Source organism: Candoia aspera, chromosome 1 (assembly GCF_035149785.1).
Source record: "Candoia aspera isolate rCanAsp1 chromosome 1, rCanAsp1.hap2, whole genome shotgun sequence".
Classification (NCBI taxonomy): Eukaryota; Metazoa; Chordata; class Lepidosauria; order Squamata; family Boidae; genus Candoia; species Candoia aspera.
The window spans coordinates 320,131,399-320,149,188 of record NC_086153.1 but is presented as its reverse complement, the minus strand read 5'-3'; the positions used below and the strand labels follow the sequence as shown (position 1 = coordinate 320,149,188).

Genomic DNA, 17,790 nt, shown 5'->3' with positions numbered 1-17,790 from the left:
AGGCAGAGAAATACTCTTGCAATTTTTATAATGGTTCTGATCCAGTTTGACAAAAGAGATGTTGTTTTACAAATTATTTCAAAAGAGAAGCAAATGTCAGTGAAGTATTGCACTGGTTAGTGTGAGGTGCCTGAGAATGTTTTGGCTTTCACTGTATAATTCTCTCTCCAGTGATCTGCATCCTCCCTGACTTCCCACACTTTGATTAAAATCAAAAAGAGGGAACATGAAAGAGCATTTTCCCATTGGGCTTTTTCACCAGCAGTCACCACTAAGGGAGAGTCCTGCTTTTGAGAAATTGATGAAAAAAGCCTCCTTCCCTAGAGTAACTTGGAGACATTGAATGTGAAAGTTTGTATAAGTTCTAATCCACTGTCCTTTAGTTCCCAGGAGGTCCTCAAGCTAGGAATATTTGTGTTCCCTGAATCTGGCATTCAAAAGTATACTACTATGAAGATTCCATCTATCATAGCTAATATCTTTTATAATATAAAAAACCTTGTGACAGACTTTGGAATCTCATTACTTTTAAAATGCCTCTACCTGGGTAGTAGGGCTATGTATTTATTTCCAAATAAATGCATTGAAATACACAGGTTTTCAAACATAGGACTTATTCACAGCCTTTAAATGCAGTCCCACATTTTCTGGGATCACATGGCAGCTGAAAAGAACAGGCCCATGATCCCAGGATAAGATATAGCTTGTTTAAAAAGTTGCAGACAGGTACTATGTTTACGCTTTCAATTTATTTCCAGAACACTTCCCGGAAGAAGGCATTAGCCAGCCATTTCCATACTGTTGCCAAGAAAAATAGATAGACATGATCATGCAGTCAAATCAAGGGAGCCTTTCTCTTTACTGATGTGTTTTGGTTGCCTGCCCTGAATCTGCTGCCAATCAGTTTAATTGAGGTAATTCAATTCTCTTTTCTAATGCAACTGGGGAAAACAGTAGGATAAGATCTACAGTCTTGTGATATTTAGGGATAAGTCCCACTGAACTCCCAAGTAAGTGGGATTCAGTTAGTGGAGATACATAAATGCTAGTAACGTAGATCCAACTGTGTCTATCCTGATGACCTCCATATATACTGGATTACAGCTTTCACCATCCTCCAGCTGCACAATGTAAAACAACAAAATTATTTACCATTTGCACACAAGTAAATAGACAAGACTTAATGCAACCCAAACCTTCAGGGGAAGAAAACAGGGGACTAACTATTGCAAAGAGCCTCAGGATGCAGTGTTGGTGAGAAAGACAGTAAGTTGTGCAGTATGAATTGATTCTTAGATTGGAAGCTGACTCGATCATAGGTAGACTTACTGCAGTCTGTTAATTTGAATGGGTATACTCAGCATGGCTAGATCAAGATTCAATTCATTATAGTTTTAATGCCAAAGAAGGGAGAAGTGCCAGCGGTTTTTCCTGCCTTCTGTACCAAAATAATTTGACTGTTTGGAAGTACTGCTTTCTTGACAGCTCAGGTGGCTGGGCTGGGCTGTGGGAGTGGCATTTGCTGCCTCACCTAGGCAGGGAATTATCCTGGGCCAGCTCTGGACAGAGCATGCCTCTCCTAGGGATCCAATGTGCCATCCCTGATGTAGTCACTGTAAGTCCTTAAATGTGAATATTAAATTTTGATTTAATGGGACCTCATCTGCTGGTCTGAGGGTCCAGCTCTGTAAAGAAAAGCATTAATCAAGCCATATATTTTAAGAGGCAAATGCTCAGTGTCAGACCATGTGCCACAAGTTGCCATTTCAGAATGTTCTCTCACCCCAGATGTTATGTTCACACCACATGCTTAGTTAAATGACCCACAGCTGAATGTATGCAGCAGCCAGAACAGGTCAGCCCCAAACAACCAAACTACATTATGGTTTAGCATGTTTTGTGAAAGCAGACAAAGAAGTTTTCTGGAGGAAAAAGAATAGACCAAACACCTGTCAGTCCTTCAAAGTAGACTAAACAAGGACATCAAACTTATGAATGCTAATACTTTTATTATAGGGTTACAGGAACAGAATCTTGCAAGTCTGAATGTGCCTCCCCTTTATCCTGAAGAGAACTAGGAAGGGTCAAGTCTGAGACATTTTCTCAAATTACATTTCTGCTTTGGACTCAGATTTCTCTTATCTGACCATTGTCTTGGCTGCGGCTCTTCTTCCTGTTCCTCAAGGTTATTCTCACAGCCCATTACAGCCCAGGACTAGCCAGGAGACACCATCTCACTTGAGTTTAGAAAAACTGCTCCCTATTAAATACACAGCTTGCATTCACACAACACATGGAACCTGGTTTCTGAGTTAACATATAAATGAACCAAATGCAATGGGTTCACACAAGGCACTAAGTCACACACACAGACACACACACACAAACCCACTAGCCAGCACTGATATTAACTAAACTTTGATTGTGGTGTCAATCCAACTGCTAGGTTTTTTTTTATGACCTGGATTAAGTGTACTCTATGAACACAGCCTGTTAACCCCACTGCCAGCACCCTCGTGAACTTTGATTTCACTTTCAGTGGAACTGAAATTGCCCCAGATATGAATCTACTACTTGGCAGAAGATAAATACATTTGCACTGGAAGCAAATTTCATTGTAAATCAGTGTCAGCCCTTAAAGGTAGGCTGGGTCAGGAAACAGACATTGCAAAGACTACCCTACAACAACTCTATTGTTGTAGAGTATAATAACAGAATCTTCAAAGCGTGACAGAATCTTTCTCTTTCCCCTCTTATACCATACAGAATCAGCTCAGGGTTATTTTCAGTCCCTTTCCCACGCTCCCTCCTTTCCTAGGGTTGAGATGTCATTTACTGTCTCTTTTGTCTAACAGTTCTTGCATACCTTTGCCAACTCTGTCTGTTTTCTGTACAAACAGGATGCAAACACCATTCTCTGAAGGTCTACAAGACTGACTTGACTTCATAGAATCATAGTTGGAAGATTGGAAGGGTCCATGGTGGTCCAATCTCCTACCCAGGGCAGGAATCCTCATACCATCCTAGACAAATGGCTGTCCAACCTTTGTTTGAAAACCTCCAGGGGATGGACCACCTACAATTCCGGAGGCAGGCTGTTCCACTGCTTAATAGCTCTCACAGAACAGGTCTCTCTCTGTAAAGCTTCCATCTGTTGGTTCTTGTCCTACCTTCAGGAGCTATGGAGAATAAGTCTACATCCTCTTCCCTGTGATAGCCCTTCATATATTGGAAGACTGCTATTATTGTGGCAACCAGAACTGGACAATTATTCCAGGTGAGGTCTGACTAATGTAGCATAAAGTAGAACTCACTTCTCATGACTTCAACATTATACCTCTACTGATGCAGCCCATGATTGCATTAACTCTTTTGGCAGCTGCAGCACACTGCTGGCTCATGCTTAGTCTACCAGGACACCCAGACCCTTTGCACAAGTAATACAGCCAAGACAGATGCTACCTATCTTATAGTGGTGCATCTGTTTTTTTCTTCTCTAAATGCAGAACTACATTTCCCAACATTAAACTGCATTTTGTTGGATAGGGCCCAGTGTTCAAATCTATCAAGATTCTTTTGAATCTTGAGCTTGTGTTTTGATAAGTCAGTAATCCACCCTAGCTTTGTGTCATCTGCAGATTTGATGAGCATTCCTCCTATTCCCTCATCTTTTATGAATTTGTTGAAGAGCACTGGGCACAGGAAAGAACCCTGAGGTACCTCACTGGCTTCTTGCCTCCATGTCATCATAAAACCTTAAGAACCACATGGTGGGTAGGTTATTCAACCAGCTCTGAATCTATTTGGTACTGTGACCATTCATCTCGTATTGTTCCACTTTATCAAGGATGCAGCAATAGTCATCTTTATCAAATGGCTTACTGAAGTTTAAGTATACTCCCTCATCAGCATTCCCTTGACTACTAATCTAGTCACCTTGTCAAAAAAAGAAATGCAATAAGATTTGTTTGACGCAACCTGTTTTTTACAAACCCATGCTTGCTTCTAGTAATCACTGTGTTACTTTTTCAATGCTTGCAAATCCATCGCATGATGATATTTTCTAGAATTTTCCCAAGTGCTGCTCTCAAGCTGCTTGGTCTGTAGTTTCCTGGATCGACTTTTTTTCCACTTTTTAAATAATGGAACAACATTAGTTCTAAATGGTTTATTCATTATTAAGGTTTATAACAGTGGAAATATTTTATCACCACAATATTATTTTGATGAAGCTTGATCCAACCAAAGTTAAGCATTTCTTGAGTTCCACAAATTTCGAAGGCAAAATATTAAGCATTTAATATTTTCAAATGGAAGAAATTAACATATGTTTAAAATGGGAAAAGTGAAGAGATACCATCCCTATTAAGGAATCAGCTTTATCATCTTTTAGGACCACAGTAAAGAAGTTTGGGATTCTGAGAGGTCCTCATTATTTTTTCATCTGTTCCTCACCATTTCTTTCGCCCTCTGAGAGGCGAGAATATTCTCCCGCCGCCTTTTGTAGAAACTCAAGACGGCCGTAATTGCTCCCCTCCCCCCGAAACAAAAATCTTCACCCGAACTCGCACCAAAGGCGACCTAATCTTTTTTCCGGCCCTCTTGCCAGCTTCTTCCATTCCTGTGCGAATGTGTGGGAGAACCGAGCGGCGGTGCCTGCGAAGGCTCCTTCCAGCTCCTCGCGGGTAGACAAGGTGTGAAAACGGACTGACGATTCACTTGCGAAAAAAGCCAAAGCCGGCGCGCTGTTCCTCCTTGCGGGAGGCGGGAGACAAGTTTTCGCTATGGCAGGGTTTTTGCGGAACGGGAGGGGGGGGAATTACTGCTTGATTCGAAGTACAACCCGGCTGGGTTTACACGAACACCATTTTTTTTTGCCCGTTCTGCTTCGTTCGGGCTATTGGAGACTACGTTTCGGCGGCCTGCTGATTCCTCCGGTGCTTTCACAAAGAAAGCCCCAAAGAATGCGCCAGATTAACACAAGGTCCCTCCTCTTTCCCGCAGCGGGTCGTCCTTCCGCAGCCGAGCCCGGGAGAGCAAGCAGAGCAGCCCCTAGATAAGCAAGGATTTAATGATGCAAAACGCTAACAGGGGAGATACGGGTCATTAGCCCCGAGCAGAAACGGAGGCGGGGCAGAACTCAAGCCGGGCTGGAAGGCAGGCTAGGTGGGCAATCGGGGTCTCTCTTCTCCTTAACGTGGTTTAGAATAACTCAGTGCCCCCAGGGCGGCTCCAGGCCCCAGCCGTGGGGAAAGGTTGGCCGGAGGGCTCGGAAAGGAAAAGCGAAGGCAGGGGCGCTAGGCGGAATCTGAGCCGAAGGGATGCGGCGAGCTACACCCGGAGGCTGCACTCCTTGGCTGTCGGGGATCCTCGAGCTAAAAGGACGAGGGGCAGCAAGGGTGCGTTACCCCTGGGGAATCGAGCAGCGAGACCGCGATGCTACTACTCAGGGCACCAGGAAGAAGGGAAGCCCCGCCCTGGAAGAGAACTTACTTCTAAGTCAGAGTCCAGAGCCTCGAGATGATTCTCCAGGGTGGGCGTTGGGCCTGAATCAGGCCTTGCCCTTGCGGGAGGCAATTGCTGGAGTCCCACCTGGGCGGGGGTTGGGATAGTCCAGGGTCAGGAATGAGCATCAGGATCGCTATTTTTCAGGTTGCTGTTGCTCATTCCTAGGGAATCCCAAAAAATCCTACAGAAAAAGCCCAAATAGATAGTGCCTGGCAGTTGGGAGTCTCTCCGCTCCTCCTTTATGAGGCCAAGGACTCCCAAGGCCAAGAAAGAGGGTGAAGAAAAATTGCATTGACCCAAGAACATGCAAGAGGAGAGGAGGGGAGGGGGAGCAGTTCAAATGACCTATCTGCCCTGGGGCCTTCCCGGGCCTGAATAAAGCTCCATCCTGAACTGATAGCAAGAAGGGACTATCGCTGCACTCCCACGGCAAGTTAACTTAGGAGTTAAACCCAGTGGCCATCAGTGGATTTATTCCAGAGTAAAACGTGGCTCGGATTATGCTGCAGCCCAGCGAAATGACCCCCCCACACACACACACACACATGCACACGCTGGATGTGGCTCCATTGATGGACCTGTGGCTCAGCAGGCGCTGTTCCGCCAGAGCTGGCCCCATGTGGCTCCCCCTGGGCCAAGCTGCGCCACCTTCAGTCTCCGGCAGCCCCTCTCAGAAGCAAGGACTTGCCGGACCCTGCACAATGCGGAGCTCCAGCTCTGGCCATGATGAGCACTTTAAGAGCCAAAACCGTCTGAGGAGCTTTGCGTGCATTTTGAATAGGGCTGTCAGAGTCTCAGTTCCTCTATCTTGCTGTGGGGAGAAATATGAGTTCCTGAAATGAGGAATGTGTCTCCCAGTGAAGGAGCGAAATCTCCCCCACAGATGCACTTCTCAGCGCTCCAGTATGTTTCATGCAAGATGCTAAGCCAGCATTTTTAGACCAGATTCTTGCTCAAGCCATCATAGCCTGCTCTAGGTGCCATAATAGCTGGTCACACCTAAGCAGCAGCCAAAAACAAACCAAGCACACTGAGGCTTCAGCCAGGGAGCCTTCCTGCTCTGTTGGGAGCAGGCCTGGCTGTCTGGCTGTCTCCTGGTGGGAAAGAGGAAACAGGGCAGAAGAAAAGCCCCTCCCTCCTTCCATCCAACTGAGACGTTCTGCCCAGGAGCCTCTCCTACCTTAGTAGGTCAGGTAAGTCTTGGGGCAGAGGAGCTGTAAAGCTGCAGTCCATCCTTGACCTTTATTTTCATTTAATTAAAAAAACAAAAACAAAACGTGTTCCTCCAGTGTGGGCTTACTGGGAAGAATGTATCAACATGCTTAGCCAAGGTTTGTTGAATAAATCACAAATGAGTGGATTTCCACAATACCCAAACTGTAGCTGGATTCACACTACAGAGTATTATCCTAATCCAACACATCATTGCTTAGCATAGTGTGAGAACAGGTCTGTTCAGTGCCTTAGTGTGCTGACTCAAATGTGCATAAACACTATGGGGGTCTTGTCGTGCAGTAAATCTGAACTGCCTTCTGAAGCTAAGCCCCTGCTAAATGATCCATTGCTTTTAATTCTCCCCCATTAAGACCAGCAAAAATGTCAATGTGCATAATGTTCCAGTTTTCATATGTAATCTAAATTCCATGTTAAGTCAGTGCCTTTATTAGGCCAACTGGAGATTTACAAAATGGTGCTCGTGGCTTGGAGTTTTCAAACTCTTCACCAGAGAAGATCATTTCAAAACAGGATAAACAAACAGAAGAAATCACTGTGAATTCCAATTACAGCTAAGACTATAACCTGCCACAGACATAGTCCAAACACCAGCCCCATTTTCTCTGCTCCACCTTTTAAAGCATATTGCCTAAGGAAGATTCTTGGAAATTCAAAAACTTGCATATGTTTTGTAAGCTCCACCTGGCCTGAAAAGAAGAGGGGGCATTAACATATATTCTCTCTGAATAGAGGTTAATTTGTTTGTCTTAAGTGAGGAGGAAAGGTAAAGAAGATCTTGAAAATATCCTGGACTCCTTTGCCTAAAGAAGAGACCATCTGCTTAGGAGGTCTTGTCTCCAGTCTTCCTGTGCAAGACCTTCATTGAAACATGAAGGAAATTTTTCTGGAGTAAATAAATTCAACCCCCAACTTGAATGACTTTCAGGCATAGAAAGAATAGCAGAAGGGTGGGGGGAGAGAATACAAATTGAATATTATCCAGTTATAAATAAAATTAAGAGTCTCGTCAGTCTTATCATGTTTAATTTAGATTTCTTTGGGTACAAGAAACCTGGAAATGAAAGCACATGCTACTAGTGGTAATCAAATTGCCAGTTGGTTTTCTCAAGCCAAACTATATGGGAAAGGGAAGAAGAGAGACAGACAGAAATAAAACCTAGAAAAAGAGTCTGGATTATGAAAGATGTCCAGGTAAGTGGACATCTTACCTTTTGTTGTTGCTATTATAAAAAAAAATCACACAGATTCATTTCCAAAATTCACCATAAACAGAAAAATGACTGACATGAAATTACTCTCTCATAAAATTTTAATCTAACATAAAGGGCTCACACCTCTGCATTAAGACATAGGCACTTAACATTCTTCACCTAATACTGCATCATTTTTTCCAGTTTTTAAGCTACTTCAAAATCTTTTCAGAAATCTAAGCCTGACCAAAAAGAAAAATGTAAACTTAATTTGCCCTCTCCAGATCTCCCTTTTAGAATTAATTTTTTTGGTATTTTACACCCCATCTTTTTTCCCTAAAAATTCAAGCCAAGATAACTACCCACCACCATCTATTAAAATATATCACTAAGTCCTTAGTGGAAAGTAAGGGCACCTTCCTATATGGGCTTAGGAATAAGCCCCATTTAGCAAACTTCTGGGTAAACATGCATGAATTTGCTTTGTGGCTTCACTTACTTTAAGGGGCCTTATTTCTGAGTAAGAATGCTTAGGATTCTGCTATAAAATATTTGCGTTCTTTTTCTCCTCTAACAAAACAAAACAAAAGGAACATATAGGACACAGCCCAAGTTAACCATTTTGAAATCCACAGTGCTTAAATCTCTCTTTGAAATTGATGGAATCTAAGTGCTTAACTTGGCTGGGTAATGCTCCCTATCCTTTTAAATAAAATGTAACGATCTGTCATTCCAACTCAGGAAAGATTAAGTAAATTGAAAAGAATGCAATGGAGGGATGACACCAAGGGTTGCCCCACAAATGCATTTCAGGATGGATGTTCTCTTTGTTTGGCTACCCAAAAGATGGCTTAGAGGGAGAGGTGTTGCATAAAGAGAAATGGAAACGGATGGTTTCAGAAGCGATTTTTAAAAGTCATTTTAAAAATCACCAGGAACATTCTGGAAAAACAAAATGAGGGAGGGGGGAAAGCTGTATGACACAGTTCCCTTATTTACAAGCCCCACCTTGCGTGGGGGGGAGAAACTCATGAGCCCAGGTCCACCAAGCTGGAAGTGAGAGGGCCTAGGAGGGACTCCTGCAGCTGGTGCTGGTGAGGCTGGAGGCTGTGGGCCGGCTGCGAGGCGGTTAAGCCGGTCAAGGAATAGCTGGAGTTCCTGGCATGGCTCAGGTTGCCCTGGAGCAGGAGAATGGAGTTCTGATCTGGACTTTGGGGGGGCGAAAACTCCTCTTCGGAACTGGAGATGAGTGGCTTGGCCCCATCCAAAGGAGACAACTGGTTCTGCTTGTTGGTAGATGTGTTGTTGTTTTCAGTGTTTTCTCTGGGAAGAAGGGTGAGAAAGGAGAAATTAGCCATATGCCAGACTGATTACAGAAGGGGGTGGGGGGGTGGAATAGTAATCCTAGAAAAGCCTTCCCCAACCTGGAACTCTCCAGACAGATTGACGCTACACATCCCAGAATTCCTGGCAAGATCCCAACACATCTGGAGGGTCATAGGTTAGGGAAGGCTGGCTTAAATGCATAACTGGCACCTTGTCCCTAGAACAAGAAAAAAATCCGCTGTAATTCTCAGATCCCTGCAAAGTTTCAGTCACTGGTAATAAACCCCTTTGCTGGAACTTTCTGTCTCAGAATAGCTACACTTTTAAAAAGTCTCTTTCCTCAAAAATGTATTTTATACATAGGAACCCCACCCATTTTAGCCAGATAACATCAGGCATTGCAATACATTTTTTTTCCTTCAAGACACTTCTCCCCCCCCCTCTCCCCTCCCCCCTCTCCGTTTACTTGCAATGAAAAATATATAGAATTGAGCTGTTCCTTGTGTGATTTACTTCAAATAAGTTACACTGTGTTCAGTGAGATTTGCTGTCATGTAAGAAGACTGCAAGAATGTGTTTAGAAAGTCAGTGTGAGTCCATCTCAACTCAAGGAGCCTAGGACACCTTTTGAAAGTGTCCTGAAAATCCCAAGTTTCTCTTTATTTCCTCTATTGGGAAATAAGTCCTCCTGAAATTGGAGAACTTTAAGGATATGACATTTAATCTAATTAGTGTATTAATATTAGTACTAATTAGTATTCAATTAGTGTGTTGATTACATCTATTATTTCATTATCTTATTGACAGCAGAAGCTAACTTCAGCATGCCTGTGCTTAGGATTGGGAAGAGGAAATGACTTGAATGCAGCCTGCAGAGGAAAATAGGAAACATCTTGAACTTGCTAGAGCCTTGCGCTACTTGCCGGGATCCTAAAGCAGCTGTCTTGGAGGGGAGCCCTATTGAGGGAATGGGAATTGCTTCAGAATGATTTGCAGTTGAATTAAAAACATGAAAACTGAAGCAAAAGAAAAAGAGAGGCAAAGAAAATGCTTTAAAAGTACAGAAATTCATGAAACCGGTCTCGGAAATGATTACCTTTCAAAAAAAAGAAAATTGAAAATCCACCTATATTCCATCCTCAGCCCCTTGCAAGGCATTGTACCTAGAAATACATCCTGCCAGCATTCCCAGATAATTGATTACAGAGTTGCAACTTAGGTCCTTTTGAAATCACTGTGAGACATAACTTACACATTCTTCCATTAAGAAGGAAGACTTTTTATGAAGGTGTGGCCATTCACTGCGTTCTGTTACATTATAATATTAAATAACTTACAAAAATAGCATTTACAATTAAAAAAAATACTGTTAACTTTTTAAAAAATAGAATGCTGCAAAAGAAAATTTAGACTCATGCCTGTCGTTATACTTTGAGCCCCCTGACGTTTTCCTGAGGGAAAAAAAATCCCTCCTCCAGATTAAGAAGAAGTTACTTCCAAGCAAAGCATCTCAGAAGGACAACAGGGGCTTTTCTCGATTCTGAGGTCTCAATCAGGCATGCAAAGCTCTCCCTCTTCCTAAAAGGAATTCGCAAGCCAACCAAGAAGAAAGTCTCACTGCCTCAACTGAACTGATTCAGGCGTCTGAATGTGCATAGATCTGAGGTCTAATTGTGCCTTTCAGTGTCACAACTGGTAACACACATCTTGACGGGTGGTAAAATCCTTCTGTGAGGAAGGTCTTGGGCAGCTGAACGCAATGCCCTTCAACCAGCAGGAATGGTGTCGTTCCTCCTGGAATCTGCAGCCTTACAACATTAGGAAAGTTAATTATGGGAAAAAATGGGAAGTCACCCGTTATTATCCAGATCATAAAAGACAGGTTTATATCATGTAGCTCAAGAGTGTTTAGCTGGAAGGCAGTCCATCTGCATTCTTGGGGTTACTCCCAAACCCCGCGGGGAGGGACCCTAACTTATTGGCAGATGTGTGTCACTCCGGTTTAAGGACTTTTGAACACCAGTGAAGATGCAGAGCAGTTGCAGGATATGAAAGCAGCAGCAAGTGGTAACTGTCCGTACCCGCGATCTAATTTGGAAATTGGGAGACAATTTGGAAGGCCGGTCGGTCGGTCGGTCGGTGACTTGGTGGTCCTCCCTTCCCTGCTTGTGCCCTTGAGGACCGGCTGCCAAACTCTTCACGTGGGGATGCTGCACGTCCCATTAAACTGAGCTCCCCAAAGAGGCATGTAAAAGGTGGTGAACGAATCACACGGAATACTTCAGGAGCGTGGAACATCCTCAGCGGCTCTGAATTCTTCTCCCTTTGGGGGCGCATTCCACATGGCATATCTTTCCCATTGGCCAATGTCACCCTTGCGAGTGTGGGTTATTTTAAGAAAGAGGTGCAGAAGTTGGGGGTTAGGCTTGCCTTCTCGCTGCAATACAATCTGCCTCTTGGATGGGGACCAGGAGGAGAGGTGATCAAGGCCTAAGGTCCTGTTTTGCCGGCCTCCATTCATCCCCAGGCTGCGATGCCACTTTTGCGTGGTGGCATCGATTCCAATGCCACAAAAGGGATCCGAATCTTGCAAAGCTGTGCGGAGCCCAGCGAGTCTTGCTCCCGAGGCATGGCAGCCCAAAGCGCTTGAGTGTGGCTGCCGGATCGTTTCCACGGCTCCAGCGGTAACCCAGAGGCTACTCAGGGAAAAAGAAGAGCAAAAACGTTCTCGGGTCTTCTGCAGAGAGACTGGCGTTTTTTTTTTCCTCCAGGGCTTCACCATTTGGCTGCCAATTTAGACGGCTGCACAGAGCTATCGCGGCCCGACCAAGGTTGGCATTAGCAATGAGCCTTTATATGTTAAATTGTCCAGAACGCAGGAAAGCCGTCTCTGCAGAGCTGGGAGCCCAGGAAAAATGCAACAAATTTTAATGATGGGATTTTTGAAAATGAAAACTAATTTTAAGGACATTATCTCAAATAAGATATTCATCCGGGTTGGGTTTTTTCCCCAAAAAGTTAACACTGAAATGGCAGTTTATCTGGCAGTTTAAAGTAGACTGAACTTGACAGTCTTGAACATGCTGTCAGATGGTGGAATCTCCGGTTTCTCTGATTCCATTTCCTACATCAGAGCATGTAAAAACATCTTTATCTATGAATAAAATGTATGTTGTTAGTGAAACTGTATAATTCTAGCCCGTATCGGCAAGGTGTGATGTTTCCAGACACGGAAAGCTGGAGCACCAGACTCACTTTATTTACTCTGAAATTAAGGCCCACTCCTGCTTAGACCACCACTCTGGAAAACGCGAACATTTACGTATAAAAATGTCTCTGGGCGCAGCCCGAGCATGCATGTTTACTTCCAGCTTGGGGAAAATTTTCCCCACGGTGTGCACATCGAGGGACCTTGGGCCCAGCACTCCACAGTCTGCTTCTAAACATTTTGTATTTTTCTGTTAAAGAGCCATGCGGCTACTGGTTTGCGCCCAAGACTTTCAAACTGTATCCGAATGATCTCGACGAACTGATTTCTTTCTACAGACAAGCAGTATGTGCTTTCAGAAGGAGGAGGGTTCGGCAACGATTCCAAAATAAGGCGTTTAGTGCCACCTCTAAAGCCGACAGCACAGCTCCAGGTCGCCTCGGGAAATCGCCAATCTGCGTTCATTGTTGTGGAGAAAGGCGGGGAGGGAGGGGGCTATTTTCCAGAGGCCATCCACAAGGAGAAGGGCGTGAGACCGTTTTCTCCAAATGCTCCAGTCCGTAGAGATTGGGAGATCTAAAGACTGAAAGAGCCGCGGCTGGCGAGGTAGCCCAAGGTCCCTTGCAGTCTTCCGGGGCCCAGCCGGCCGCCACTGCCGCTGCCACAGTAACTTACTTTACGCCCGATCCTGATGGTGCAACGCCAGAACCCGGGTTCTCAGTTTTCGCTTCCAGGCTGCACTTGGCAATTTCAGCAGCTGAAACCCCCAACGGAATGAGTTGGACACTCCGGTTAGTCCTGCTGTCTAGTTCGGGGGCAGAGCCCAGCTCTCGCGCCCTGTGCCTCCCTTCCCCCGCCCTTGCCGTTGCTCCTGCAGCAATTGACGCTGTGGCCTCCTTCAGCCTGGGGTCAGCCAGATGTGCAGGGACTACAACATCCAGAATTCCTAGTTAGGGCTGCTTGGGAACCCCGGGAGCTGTAGTCTCAACACATCTGGAGGACATCAAGTTGACAAAGGTTGTTGGGGGCGGCCCTCTTCCCACCACCACCCACCTCTCCACACACACTTGTTCCTCCCTCTGAGGGGCCTGATGGCACCATATTTAACATAACCCTGGGCCCAGCCTGGCACTCCAGTGGGGTAGGATCTGGAAATAGAGGTCCCTGGATTTCACCACGAGATCTCTGAACAGATCTTGGGTGGGGAAAGTCTGGGACCCATCAGTGCGACTGACACCCTAATCCTAAACACATGTAAGCCGTCTTAATGTTAAGCGCTTCCATTTAACTGGGGGATGGCTCTGGCTATAAGGAAGAAAGCCGCCTTCCCACTGACTCTTCTGACGCTTCTTTTTCTCAGCACCCGCGCGCGCGGTCTGCTAGTGACACCGGCCGGCCGGCCCCACACTGGGGCCTTCAACCAGGTCCCCTCTCTAGCCCTCCAGGTGACAGAGGGCTGAGGAGGCTCTGGCCGCGGGGGGGGGGGGGGGTGTCAGCCGAGTTCCTCCTCATTCCAGGAGTGACGCAGAAACAGGCTTAGGAGTGCAGGCTGGAAGTATCCCCAGAAAAGCCTCTGGGCCTTTTCCGGAGGTGACCTCCCCAATCTAACCTTTAGCTGCGAAAAGCCAGAAAGACTAAGCAGCCCCTTTCAAATCTTATGGCCCTTCTCTAAGGCGCCCTTCCTCGGGAGGTGAACATCCCTTCTGGCTTCTTCTTTCCCAACTTTTAAAATCTGCAGATCTGAACTGGACGTGCGGTTGAGATTCCCCCTCCCCTTTCCTTCTGCCTTGATGATGTGATGGTGGGGTGGTGATGATGATGATAATACTAATTATCATCCCCACCACCATCATCAGGGAAATGGTGGCTTGCAAACTCACTCTCTGGAGTCAATATTTGGTTTTCAAATCATGCCAGTCTGGACCCCAACAAGCCAGGTTGGAGACCCTGACCCTACTAGAAACACTCCAGTGCTATAAAAAGACAGAATCCTCCAGCCCATAAGTTCTGGTTGCTAAGGCAGGATTTCCACCAGAACCGCGCAAGACTAGGAGGCCGTTCAGAGAATATCCCCCAGCAGAATATGCGGAGCTGTGAAGCCGCGGGGCAGCATCCAGGGGCAGGTAGCAAGAGCCAAAAGGAAAAATTAGGAAAGAAAATGGGAAGGAACCAGAGACTAGCAGTGGACCAATGCCGGGGGTGGGGGGCGTGAAGACGATGGGGGCTACAAAAAAGCAATGTGGTGGCCTTCGAGGGGGCTGCTTTGCTCAGCTTGATCCTCCCAGAACAAGCCAAACACTTTGCGTTGTGTGTTGGAGCAGTACCCGTTGGGGGAAAGCTTTCCCTTATGAAAAGGTTTACATTCTATCAAGAGACCTTATGAAAATGTGGGGGGCTCTAATTCCTCCTCTCTCTCCGCATGGAAGACTGAGCGCTCATTCCCGAGTGCTCCTTCCCTCAGCCCGACCACCTGAAGAAAAACGGGATTATTGCAGCGTCTTTCAAAAGGCATCCTATCGCTTCTCTTTAGGGTCCCCAGCCAAGGGAGGGGTGAGGTGGGGGGAGAGAGAATGCAAATACCATTAACTGACACCTCTCCGGTGCTGCTCCGGCTTCCCCAGCCTGGTGTCCCCTGTTTAGTGGATTATGATTCCCATCACTCCCGGCCAGCTGAGGGTGTTGGAAGCTACAGTTCCACACCTGGAGAGCACCAGATGGAGCTCTAGCGGTTCCATCCGACTAAAGCTCAGGGCCGGCTGGTTTTGGGTACGAGGGTTAACCACGCAATTATTCTGCCTTCTTACAGGCACAGCCATCGAACTAAAGTGCTGTTGGGTTCATAGGACACTCCCACCTAAGTAAATAACGAGCAGGATTGTGGCCTAATCCCTTGGAAGTTAGAGGTGCATGGAAGCGCGGTGAAATCGTTGCTTAGCAAACCAAGGGGAAGAAGAACACAGAACTTTAGAGAAGGCTCGTCCTTGGCCCAACACGCTGACCAGGGTTAACCGCACCAGGGCCTACTGAGTTCACTCAGTTGCTGGGCTTTGCACGGCACACGGGGCCCCAGGTTCGCTCAGGGAGTGGGTTCGCACAAACCCAAACCCCAAGAGAGCCCGAAATGCTGTACCGCGGTAGGCTGTACAACGCCAAACCTGTCCAGATCGTCCGTACCTTGCATTATTTGGTTACCACTCCGCGCTCCGGTGATGGGGAAGTTCTTGCCCCGTCTCTACCCCGGCCGAGCAGCGCAAGGCTCCGCGCGAAGGAAGCACCCGGGAGTTCGGCGGAACCTGCCCCAAGCCCCTTCCCCGAGAGAGCTGCTCTAGGGGCCGCCGAGCTCTTTGTCCCCAGAAGAGCCCCAAGCATAAGCAGAACCCACCTCTCTTTCGCCTCTGCCGCTCGGTCGCGCTGCCTCCGGTTTTTAAACCAGTTGCTAACCTGGGTGGTGGTGAGGCCCGTGGCTTCGGCCAACTCCCTCTTCTCCCGGGGCGACGGGTAAGGGTTGTGCGCGTACCACTCCCGCAGGACGCCCCGGGACTTCTCCTTGAAGCAGTAGCTGGTCTCCTCGCCGTCCCAGATGGTCCTGGGCAAGGGGAATTTCCGCCGCACGCGGTACTTCCCGACGGCGCCCAGCGGTCTACCCCGCAGCTTCTCGGCCTCCACGTAGTGCGCCTTGAGCCAGAGCTGCTGGAGTTTGGGGTGGTTGTGCGGAGAGAACTGGTGGCTCTCCAGGATCTTGTAGAGCTCGCGGAAGTTCCCCCGGTGGAAGGCGACCACCGCCTTGGCTTTGAGGACGCTCTCGTTCTTGTGCAAGTGGTCGCACGCGGGCAGCGACCAGAGGAACCTGCCCAACCGCTCCAGGTTGCCGCCCTGCTGCAAGACCTCGCAGACGCACGCCACTTGCTCTTGCGTGAAGCCGAAGGACGGCAGCATCGACATGGCTCCGGGTCCGAGCTGCTGCTGCTGCGCCGCCGCCGCCACCGCCCCTCAGCCCGACCGCCGCGGGCTCAGCCGGCCGAACGGTGTGGGGCTGGGGGGGCCCGAAGAAGAGCCGGAGGGAAGCGGCGGTGCCCTCCCGGCTGCCCCCAGGGCCGGCAGAAGCGGGAGCCGCGTCCGCGCGCCCCGAAGGAACGGGCGGTGGCCCCAGCCAGCCGGCCGGACTCAGGCGAGGAAGCGTGGCTCCGCGCAGCAGAAGGCGGCGGCGAGGAAGTGGATGCTCTCGGAGAGTTCCTGCTGCCGGGGAAACTTTTGCTGGGGTCCTCCCGCAGCCAGGCTTAAAGCCGCCTCGGTGTCCGGGCTCTTCTGATTGGACGCTTCCAGCGCCTATCGGAGCGCGCGCCCAGTCCAAGCGGCAGCCGCGGGAGCCAGCGAGCGAGCGGGTGCGGAGGCGGCCGCCCCGAGGCAGTCTCGCCTCAGCCTGGCGCTGAAGGGGGTTTGCGGCGGAGCTGGGCTTGCTCGGCGCTCTAAGCCGCGGACGCTCTGGTTGGAGCCGAGCGACTAACTGCCAGGGAGAAGGAAAGCGAGCAGCTAGAGGTTTTTCTCTCTCTCCATCTGCCCCCAGAAGGGAGACACGTCAGGACCTTGCAAGATGAGCCGGTTCTCAAGTGTCAGCTAAGGGGAACGAAATTCTGTGCAAATCAATTATTGCAGACTTTAAAAGAAGCAGCAGCCAACACCCACCCCCAGCCAGCCAGCTCACCAGCCCCCTCTCTTCCCCCTCCTTTTCTCGGCCCATCTCTTCACTGGCCATCCATCCATCTAACCAACCAGCCAACCAACCGGCCTCCTCCTCCTTTTCAAGACTCGCTCGTTCCCGGTGAGCTCATATTTAATTACCTTAATGTTGTGAATGAATAAATGATGCCCCAGATGAATAGCTTATGGTACGCGCTAAATAATTAAAAGAGACTCATAACTTTGCCTTCAGAGGATTGGAGGTGGAGATTTTCCTAATCATAAAATTAATAATCATCACAATCGAAGGATTGATGGACTGAAGCTTTGATTCCAACCTTAAAAGCTAGGCTCTGTGGCTTGCACCAAGCAGGGGAGGAAGGGGAAGGGGAAGGGGGGTACTGCTCCCAAAGTCCTTTGGGTACAAACTGGTGGACTTGAAGGAGCCGACGTGCTGGTTCCATTGGCAATACTATCTGGAAACACAAGCAGTACCTAAGAGAGCCAAGGATGGCAATGCTGCCTCCGGAGAGGCACTCTAGAACTGATGTCCTCGAAGCCTTCTCCAGCATGGGTCTCTCAGATTTGGTTGGCCTCTTCCCATAATTCCCAGCTGGTGGGTATCAGGAGACAGAAGGATGCTCA

At 47.7% G+C, this 17,790-nt stretch overlaps 1 protein-coding gene across 2 annotated transcripts; it reads right to left on the bottom strand.

The window, feature by feature from the left end:
- Positions 1-7,755: 7,755 nt before the first annotated feature.
- LOC134488167 (homeobox protein SIX1) lies at positions 7,756-17,044 on the bottom strand. 2 transcript variants are annotated; one of them, XM_063290454.1, is made up of 2 exons: positions 15,851-17,044; positions 7,756-9,257 (listed from the first exon to the last, which is right to left on the bottom strand). In XM_063290454.1, the coding sequence occupies exons 1-2, from the start codon at positions 16,408-16,410 to the stop codon at positions 8,963-8,965; spliced, it is 855 nt and encodes a 284-aa protein (XP_063146524.1). In that variant the 5' UTR covers positions 16,411-17,044; the 3' UTR covers positions 7,756-8,962. The 2 variants fall into 2 exon arrangements, with proteins under 2 accessions (XP_063146524.1, XP_063146525.1); XM_063290455.1 differs by having other exon boundaries at positions 9,114-9,257; positions 15,910-17,044.
- Positions 17,045-17,790: the final 746 nt, after the last annotated feature.